We start from the raw sequence: 10,467 nt of genomic DNA on the forward strand, positions 1-10,467 counted from the left end.
TCACCTAATCTGCATATTTTTGGACTGTGGGAGGAAACCCACACAGACACGAGGGAATGTGCAAACTCCACACAGACAATCACCTGAGGCTGGAATCGAACCTGGGACCCTGGTGCTGTGAGGCAGCAATGCTAACCATTGAGCCACCGTGCTGCCTAAATGGGGAGGAATTTCTTCTCTCAGAGGGTTATTCACCTTTAACATTCTCAACGTGCCAGCACTCCGTTCCCTTCAGGTCGCTAAACTTATTAGATAAAGCAGTAATTCATAGGGATACCTGAAAGCACTGGAGAAACTCAGCAGGTCTGCAGGAAGAAAGCAGAGTTCATGTTTCGAGTCAAACAGACCCGACCAGATATCTGAAATTAATCTAGTCGCATTTGCCAACATTTGGCCCATTTCCCTCTAAACCTTTCCTATTCATGTACCCATCCAGAAGCCTTTTAAATGCTGTAATTGTACCAGCCTCCACCATTTCCTCATTCCATACATGTACCACCCTCTGCGCTAAACGTTGCCCCTCAGGTCCCTTTTAAATCTTTCCCCTCTCGCCTTAAACCTATGTCTTCTAGTTCTGGACTTCCCTACCCAGGGGAAAAGACTTTGGCTATTCACCCTGAAGATTTTATCAACCTCTCAAGCTTCTCCAGGGACCAGTTCTGACGAAGAGTCACTGGACTCGAAATGTTCTTTCTGCTTTCTACCCACACAGATGCTGCCAGACCTGCTGAGTTTCTCCAGCAATTTCTGTTTATCTGCCTTTACTTACTGAAGCATAGAGTTGAAGAGCAGGAAAGTTATGCGGGAACTGTATAAAATATCAGTTAGGCCACCCAGTGAAAGAGTATTGGTGCAGTTAGTGGAATCTACATTGTAAGAGGGATGTAAAAGAAATTGGAAAGGGTGCAGAAAGAGATTTACCAGGATGTTTCCCAGTCTGGACAGATTTGCCGGAATGTTGCCTGGGTTGGAGAGATTTACCAGGATGTTGCCTGGCCTGCAGAATTTCAGAGATGGAGAGAGATTGGACAGACTGGGATTGTTTCCCTTAGAGCAGAGGAGATTGAGAGGGGACATGAATGAGATGGGTAAAACGATGAGAAGCGCAGACAGGAAGCAACATTTCCCCTTGACGGAGAGACCAACGATCAGGGTGGGGGGATACAAATTGTAGGGAAGGGGCAGGTGGTTTAGAGGGAATACGAGGAACACAGTTTCACCCGGAAGGTGGTGGGGAATCCGGGACTCGATGTCCCATAACTTTTCGGACGTTTTCAGACGTGCAACAAACCAGACCATGCCAAGTGCCAGGAAATGGGATTGAAATATATTCAAGTACTAGTTTTTGACCAGCATCGATCTAATGGGCCAAAGGGCCTTTTTTTTTTTACTGTGCTGAAGATCTATAATTCCTGCCCCAGCAAGCAGACTCTAGCTCATTGAATATCTACAAAGACCGGTGTGGGTATTGATTCATCAGTGAGGGAGTCAAAGGGTTTGGAGAGATGGTATGGAGTTCAGTAATAAGCCAGATCAACCAGGAACAACAGGGTAGGCTCGAGGGGCTGAATGGCCTACTCCTAGCCCACTTTCATGAGATTGCTTGGCTTGACCTCATTGAATGCTGGATGGGCTGAATGGCTGATGTCTTGCGGTCCCGGATTACCCCTTGAGGAGGCGCTGGTGAGCTACCTTCATGAAGTCCATTGCAAATGGTGAAGGGTGAGCCTTGATGCTAATCCTTGTCTTGATAGGAACACTAGTAGGCCATTCAGCCCCTCTAGGCTGCTCCACCATTCACTAAGACTGTGGTTGATCCATGGCCTAACTCCATATGCCTGCTTGGGTCCATATCCCTTGATGCCCTTGCTAAAGAAAATATGTTGCCTTTCTCAGACTTCAACTTAACCATTAAATTAGCATCATTTGTAGAAGAGAGTCCCAAATCTCTATCACCCTTTATGTGTAGCAGAACTTCCTAATGTCTCTCCTGACCGAACGTTTAGACTATTTCCTCTTGGTTTATTTTTATCTACCTGGTAATGTCCTGAAGACCTCAATCGGATACCAAAGCAGACCATGCTCAAATGCAACAAGATCTGGACAATATCCAGGCTTAGGCTGACAGGTGGCATCTAACATTATGCCACACAAATGCCAGGCAATGGCCATCACCAATAAGAGGCAATCTAACCACTGCCCCTTGACGTTCAATGGTGTTGCCATCACCAAATCCCCCACCATCAACATCCTGGGGGTTGCCATTAAGCAGAAACTTAACTGGACTTGCCACATAAATGCAACGGCTATAAGAACAGGTCAGAGGCTATGATTACTGCGGCAAGTAACTCACCTCCTGACTCCCCAAAGCCTGTCCACCATCCACACGGCCTGAGTCAGGAGTATGAGGGAATACTCCCCACTTGCCCTGGGTGGGGGCAGTTCTAGCAACACTTAAGAAGCTCGACACCATCCAGGGACAAAGTAGCCCCCGCTTGATTGGCACCACATCCACAAACATCCCCTCCCTCCCCCACCGATGCTCAGCAGCAGCAGTGTGTTCCATCTACAAGATGCACTGCAGCAATTCACCAAAGATCCTTCGCGAGCACCTTCCCAACCCACGGCCACCTCCACCTAGGAGGACAAGGGGCAGCCGATACATGGGAACACCACCATGTTCAAGTTCCCCTCCGAGCCGCTCACCATCCTAACTGGGAAATATATTGGCCGTTCCTTCAATATCGCTGGGTCAGAGTCCTGGAGCTCCCTCCCTAACGACACTGTGTGGGTCAACCCACAGCAGGTGGACTGCAGCGGTTCATGATGGCAGCTCCTCCTCACCTTCTCAAGGGGAAACTAGGGATGGGCAATAAATGCTGGTTCCAGCCAGCAATACCCATCTCCTACAAATAAATTTTAAAAAAGATCACCCCTTCACCTTCTAAATTCTGGAGAATAGAAGCCTGATTTTTCTAATCTTTCCCCATAACGTAGCCCCTGAAGTCCTAGTATCATGCTTGGAAATAGGTAAAAACAATGACTGCAGATGCTGGAAACCAGATTTTGGATTAGTGGTACTTGAAGAGCATAGCAGTTCAGGCAGCATCCGAGGAGTTCCTCATATGCTGCCTGAACTGCTGTGCTCTTCCAGCACCACTAATCCAAAATCATGCTTGGAACTGTGTGTTGTACTCCCTCCAGGGTCAAAACATCCCTCTTAAGGTATGGTGTATAGATCTGTTCTAAATAGGGTCTAACTAGGGTTTTTTATGGTATAATGTCTGCATTCCTATGCTCCTATGCCAGCACTCTGTCAGTCTTCCTGAATACTTTCTGCATCTGTTTATGGGCATTTTAAAGAGCTCCACACCTGAATCCCCAAACCTCATGAAACTCACAAAGGTGAACATTACACCTTTGGCAGTCTCTCTTTATATGTGCTCCGGTACTCGACTCATCAGTGTTCCTCACCTATGTGTCAGCACAGTGCTATTACCACCCATCTCTCATCCAAGTTCCTTCAGTTGTGCCAGGCTCCTGAAAGAGTTCATGAGTTGGAGAGACACCCACATTAGGGAGGGAGTTCCAGGACTTTGACCCAACGACACTGAAGGAATGGCCAAAACATTTCCAACTCAAGATAGTGGGTTGCTTGGAGGGGAACTTTCAGGGGGTTGGTGTTCCCATGTATCTGCTGCCTTTGCCCTTCTAGATGGTAGAGATTGTGGGTTGGGAAGGTGCTGTTGGAGGAGCCTTGGTGAGTTGCATCTTGTAGATGGTACACACTGCTATGACTGTACATGGGTGATGGAGGGAGTGGATACTGAAGGTCTATGATTAAAGGTAGGCACAGCAGGCAATGAGGAAAGCGAATGGAGCGCTCTCCTTCATAGTGAGAGGATTTGAGTATTGGAGTAGGGATGTCTTGCTGCAGTTATACAGGGCCTCGGTACCACCACACCTTGGGTATGGTGTGCAGTTTTGGTCTCCTAGTCTGAGGAATTCTTGCTATTGAGGGAGTCCAGCGAAGGTTCTCCAGACTGATTCCCGGGTTGGCAGGACTGACATATGAGGAAAGACTGGATCGACTGGGCTTGTACTCACTGGAATTTAGAAAAATGGGAGGGGGGGGAGCTCCTTTAGAAACATATAAAATCCTGATGGGACTGGACAGGCTAGATGTGGGAAGAACATTCCCAATGTTGAGGGAGATCCAGAACCAAGGGATCACAGTCTAAGAATAAGGGGGTAAGCTATTCAGGATGGAGATGAGGAAGAATTTCTTCACTCTGAGAGAGTTGGGAACCTGTGGAATTGTCTCCCACAGGAAGCGTGACGAAAGTGAGGACTGCAGATGCTGGAGACCAGAGTCGAGAGTGTGGTGCTGGGAAATCACAGTAGGTCAGGCAGCATCCGAGGAGCAGGAAAATTGACGTCTCGGCCCTTCATTTCCTAATTTTCTTGCTCCTAGGATGCTGCCTGACCTGCTGTGCTTTTCCAGCACCACTCTCTCGACTCCCACAGCAAGCTGTAGGGGCTAGTTCATTCGACATATACAACAGGGAGCCGGGTGTGGTGCTTGCAGCTAGAGGGATCAAGGGAGACAGGGAGAGGGCGGAAATGGGATACTGAAATCGCACGGACAGCCATGATCATATTGAATGGTGGGAACAGGCTGGAAGGGCTGAATGGCCTACTCCTGTACTTATTATCCCTGTTTCTATGTTCGCCTTGCAATCAATGCACAGACAATGAGGATCATAGAACATAGAACATAGAACATTACAGCGCAGTACAGGCCCTTCGGCCCTCGATGTTGCGCCGCCCTGTCATACTATTCTGAAGCCCATCCCACCTACACTATTCCACGTACATCCATTTGCCTGTCGACTTAAATTCACTTAAACTTGGTGAATTTACTACCATTGCAGGCAAAGCATTCCATACCCTTACTACTCTCTGAGTAAAGAAACAACCTCTGACATCTGTCTTATATTTATCTCCCCTCACTTTAAAGTTGTGTCCCCTTGTGTTTGCTGTCCCCATATTTGGAAAAAGGCTCTCCCTGTCCACCCTATTTAGCCCTCTGATTACTTTGTATGTCTCTATTAAGTCACCTCTCAACCTTCTTCTCTCTAACGAGAACAGCCTCAAGGCCCTCAGCCTTTCCTCGTAAGACATTCCTTCCATACCAGGCAAAATCCTAATAAATCTCCTCTGCATCCTTTCCAAAGCTTCCACATCCTTCTTATAATGCGGTGACCAGAACTGTACACAATAACTAGGGTTATTCACAGAATGTGGCACTGGGATGTACCAACTAACTCCAGTGCCTTGGCGGTCTTTCTTTACATGTGCTCTGGGTACTCAGTTCAAGAAAGACGGGCAGTCTTTTGCCACTCAGCGCCATGTGGGTGACAGACTGGTAACACGGGGAAGGGAGTGCTGGTGCGGTTGCTTGGTCACAGAAATTGACCTTCTTTGTTGCATTTTTCCCAGGTTGCTGCGCGTTCTGGTGTATGCCTTGCTTCATGTGCAAGACTGTGGACCAGTTCGGGGAGTGCCTCTGTCTGCCATTACTGGACACCAGCTGCAATGGCTGCGGTTATATCAGCACAGGAGCGATTCCACCCGTCTCCCTCGCAATGCGTGTTGCGTTCCGCGAGAGGCACGGAATTCCGGTAAGTGGGACAGCGTGCCTGTCACCGCTCTCTCCAGGCTCCACCTGCTGTCCAGTCAATTTAGATCTAGATTTAGTTTTTATTGTCACATGTACTCAAGTACGGTACACAAGACCCCACTGTACGATGGCAAGGTGTACATTTAGCCCGTTCAGTTCTGTGCTAGCTCTTTCCTCTGTGATTGAAACATAGAGTCATACAGCACAGAAATAGACCCCTTGGTCCAACTCGTCCATGCCGACCAGATATCCTAGATTAATCTAGTCCCATTTGCCAGCATTTGGCCCCATATCCCTCTAAACCCTTCCTATTCATGTACCCATCCAGATGCCTTTTAAATGCTGTAATTGTACCAGCCTCCACCACTTTCTCTGGCAGTTCGTTCCATACATGTACCACCCTCTGTGTGAAACAGTTGTCCCTTTTGTCCCTTTTAAACTTTCCCCTTCTCACCTTAAACCTATGCCCTCTAGTTCTGGACACCACGAGCCCAGAGAAAAGACCTTGTCTGTTTATCCTATCCATGACCCTCATGATTTTATAAACCTTGGTCAGGTCACCCCTCAGCCTCCGATGCTCCAGGGAAAAAAAGTCCCAGCCTATTCAGCCTCTCATTATAACTCAAACCCTCTAGTCTCAGTAATATCCTTGTCCTTGTAGCTCTATCAGTTTGCTGAGTAGCACCTCCTCTGTAACCTCCTTGTTAACACCTCCTGAATCACTGCTGTTACTGAAATGTTATTGTATTCTCTCTACAATGAAGATGGAAGCAAAATATTTGTTAATTTCTTTATTGTTCACACGAAAGCTGCACTCTCTAGAGGACCAAAACGCGTTTACAGACACGTGTCCCTTAAAAATACCTGTAGAAAGTCTTGCTATCTATTTTAACATTTCTACCTCTCTCTCCTACTCTAATCTCTTCCTTCCCATTAGCCTCTTCGTCACTCTACACTGTTCTTTATGTTGCTTTGTGCAATGGTACATTTTTTGCCCTAAATTCAAAACCTTCCCTAACTCCCTCGGATAGCGGGAGCCCCCTTTCGAATGGCAAGAATATTGTCATTCTCAATATTCTGAAATAGTCTGTTGTAGAATCTCTTATTTTAGTCAATAAATCTTGTCCAGGGGCCTCGGGTAATTGACACGTTTCTTCACGATATCAGGGGGTGGAGGGGGAAGAGGTTATAGCTTATTTTTGCTGAGCTCTGACCTATTCAGCCTCTCATTATAACTCAAACCCTCTATTCTTGGGAATATCCTTGTCCCTGGAGCTCTATCAGTTTGCAGAGTAGCAAAGTCACTGACCTCTTCCCCTGATATCATAAACAAGAGCGTCAATTACTCGAAGCCTATGGACGAGATTTATTAGCTAAAGCAAGACTTTCTACAACAGTAATGGATTGGGAGATCGCGGTTTAGAAAAATGTGCCTGGGGACAAGTGTAGTAAGGCCACACCCGGAGTACGTCAGGAAGTTTCGGTTTCCTGACTTGTAGAGAGATGTACTTTCACTCAGGATGTGAGCGTCGATGGGTAACCAGCAGGTTACTCCCCCTGAAATAATCGGGCTACCTTTTAATCTTGGAACAGACCCTAAGAGCCTCAGACATAGGAACGGAGACAGGCCAGTCAGCCCGTTCCATCATTCGAAGGCATCGTGGCTGGACTGATATTCCGCACGTCCGCTTTCCTGCCCTTTCCCTTGACCAAGAATCTGTCTCGGTCTCAGAGGACTCTGTACCCGCCACAGCCTTCTGTCTCAAGAAGCTCCGCAGACTCATAACCCTCTGAGGGAAGAGATGCCTCCTCATCTCAGGGCTCCTTTATCCTGAGGCAGTGCCCTCTGGTCCTATGAGGGGAAACATCCTCCCAGCACTAACCCTTAAGAATCTGATATGTTTCAATGAGAACACCTCTCCAGTGAGTACAGTCCCAACCTGCTTAGCTTCTGCTCAGAACACAATCCCCTCCACCCCAGGGGATCATTTCTCTGAACCGCCTCCAGTGAAATGATATCTTTCCTTAAATAAGGAACTGCTGGCAGTCCTCCAGATGTGGTCTCCCCCAGTACCTTGTACAGTTGCAGTAAGACTTCCTTATTCTTATAGTCCAACCCTCTTGAAATAAGGGCCAGCATTCCATGACCCTTCTTGATTCCCTGCTACCCGTGTGTGCTAGCTTTTTGAGCTTCCCCCCCACCCAAGTCCCTTTGTGTCATAGTTTTCTGAAGTTTCTCTCCAAAACTCTGTTCTTCTCCTTTCCAAAGTGAGCATCTTCAGATTTTCCCACATTATGCTCCATTTGCCAACTTACTTAATCAAGAGTAAAGAATGTTTGCCTTTAATTGGTCAGAGCATCAAGTGTAGGAGTTGGGAGGTCACTTGCGTCTGTAGAAGACATTGGTTAGGCGACTTTTGGAATACTGCGTTCAGTTCTGGTCTCCCTGCTACAGGAAGGATGTTGTGAAACTTGAAAGGGTTCAGAAAACATTCACAAGGATGTTGCCAGGATTGGAGGGTTTGACCTCTAGGGAGAGGCTAAATAGGCTGGGGCTGTTTGCCCTGCAGCGTTGGAGGCTGACGGGTGACCTTATAGAGATTTATAAAATCATGAGGGGGATGGATAGCGTAAATAGTCGAGGTCTTTTCCCTGGGGTGGGGGAGTCCATAACTCGAGGGGCATAGGTTTAAGGCGACAGGGGAAAGATATAAAAGGGACCTGAGGGTCAGCTTTTTCACACAGAGGATGGTGCGTGTATGGAATGAGCTGCCAGAGGAAGTGTTGGAGGCTGGTACAATTACAGCATTTAAAGTCATAGAAATGTACAGCATGGAAACAGACCCCAATTTGTCCGTACCGACCGAATAACCTAACATAATCTAGTCCCATTTGCCAGCACTTGGCCCATATCCCTCTAAACCCTTTCTATTCCATTACTCATCCAGATGCCTTTTAAATACCATAATTGTACCAGCCTCCACCACTTCCTCTGGCAGCTCATTCCATACTTGCACCACCCTCTGCCTGAAAAAGTTGCTCCTTAGGTCCCTTTTATACCTTAAAAGGCATCTGGATGGGTAAATGAATAGGAAGGGTTGAGAGAGATATGGACCAAGTGCTGACAAATGCGACTCGATTAGGTTCAGCTATCTGGTCGGCATGGATGAGTTGGATAGAAGGGTCTGTTTCTGTGCTGTATGGCTCCATGACAAAGGACAGTACAGGAACAAGTCGATCAACAACTCCTCTGCAAATCATTTGCATCTCTTTCGCAACCCGCCTTTCCAGCTATTTTTGCATTTGGTAACGCTGCGTTCACTTCCTCCCTGTCGGTCATCAGAGTGTTGGGAAAGGTGGGGAGGGTGGGAAGGGCACTGGGTAGGATGGGGAACAGGCTTTTCGGAACTATTCTACCATTTCCACCTGGGTTCTGCGAGAGTGGGGAATGACTGACGCCCGACGGCTGTGTTTGTGAACCCAGAAATGAGCTGTTTCTTTGTGTCTCTCCCATACCCAGGGCTCCATCTTCAATGACTGCTGCATCATGTACTGGTGCAACTGCTGTGGCTGGTGCCAGATCGCGCGGGAGATGAAGGCGCGCAAGAGTGCCGTGACGGTGATTAATGCCAGCACCACTGTGCTGCCCCACCCCACCTACATGCCCCAGCCTAACTACGCTGGGCAGCCTGGCTACGCTGGGCAGCCTGGCTACGCTGGGCAGCCTGGCTATGCCCCCCCGCCTGGCAATGCGCCCCAGCCTGGCTACGCACCCCCTGCCAACCAGGTGGCACCATACCCCCCTAAATGAAGTGATGGAACCCACCGCAGGACGTGGGGGCACAGGAGAGACATGGCGACACTCCACGGCAAAGATCTGTCCTTGAATGTCGGCAGGAGATGACCATTCCTGTGTAATATTAAAGGTTACAGCTAGTGCACTTTAATCTGTCTTTCTCAAGGCTTCGTCTACTAAGGGAAGGGGTCTGTCTCCGAAAGGTCTTTCCATCGCATTTCTTTCATCGTTCTTGTAATCACTCCCTGTCTCTTTCTTCGATGGGACTATATGTTATCCTGCTCTCTCTCCATTCCCCAGCCCCCCACTTTCTCTCTCTCTTCCCTCCCATTCCAACCTCCTCCCCGTCCTCCCTCCATTCCCCCCACTCTTCATCCCTCCCTCTCTTTCTCCATCCCACATCTCCAGTCCCCTCTCTCTCTCTCTCCAGCCCCCTCCCCATCTCCCCTATCCATCACCTCCCCCCCAACGCTCTCCCTCTATCTCTCTCTCTCTCTCCATTCCACAACCCCCCTCTCTCACAGAGAGAGATCTGTACACTGACTGGTGTCTCTCAGTCCCACCTCTCTCAGGGAGATATCTGTACACTGTCTGGTATCTCTCAATCCCCTCTCTCTGAGGGAGATATCTGTGCACTGACTGGTGTCTCTCAGTCCCCACTCTCTCTCAGGGAGATAACTGTACACTGACTGGTGTCTCTCATGCCCCTCTCTCTCTCAGGGAGATATCTGTACACTGAGTTTATGTCTACTAGGGCTTTATCAACTTTATTCAATGTCTGAGCCAACTATTAAACTGCTCGGTCTCAGAGTTATATCTTTTGTACATCTTTTATCATGATGAAGGACTTAAAAAACCCCTGGTCAAATGAGACCAGAGAAAAGTTTTAACTGTACTTGCTTCAGCTTCTGTAGAGCAGTGATTAATAATCAGATTCACACTGTCTGTTCAGGATAATAAGTCAAAATAATAAAGGCATTACCCATCA

At 47.9% G+C, this 10,467-nt stretch overlaps 1 protein-coding gene across 2 annotated transcripts in view; it reads left to right on the forward strand.

Moving 5' to 3' along the window:
* The window catches only part of LOC122544426 (cornifelin homolog), a 29,233-nt gene extending 18,766 nt beyond the window's left edge, over positions 1 to 10,467 (forward strand). For both annotated transcript variants that reach the window (XM_087982881.1, XM_087982880.1), the window contains exons 3-4: positions 5,503 to 5,684; positions 9,204 to 10,467. In XM_087982881.1, the coding sequence (XP_087839007.1) occupies positions 5,503 to 5,684; positions 9,204 to 9,494 (473 nt within the window). In that variant the 3' untranslated portion in view covers positions 9,495 to 10,467. The remainder of the gene's footprint in view (positions 1 to 5,502; positions 5,685 to 9,203) is intronic.

This window comes from Chiloscyllium plagiosum, unplaced genomic scaffold, assembly GCF_037043375.1.
Source record: "Chiloscyllium plagiosum isolate Xiang-an unplaced genomic scaffold, Cpla_swu_hap1 HiC_scaffold_44, whole genome shotgun sequence".
NCBI classification, from domain to species: Eukaryota; Metazoa; Chordata; class Chondrichthyes; order Orectolobiformes; family Hemiscylliidae; genus Chiloscyllium; species Chiloscyllium plagiosum.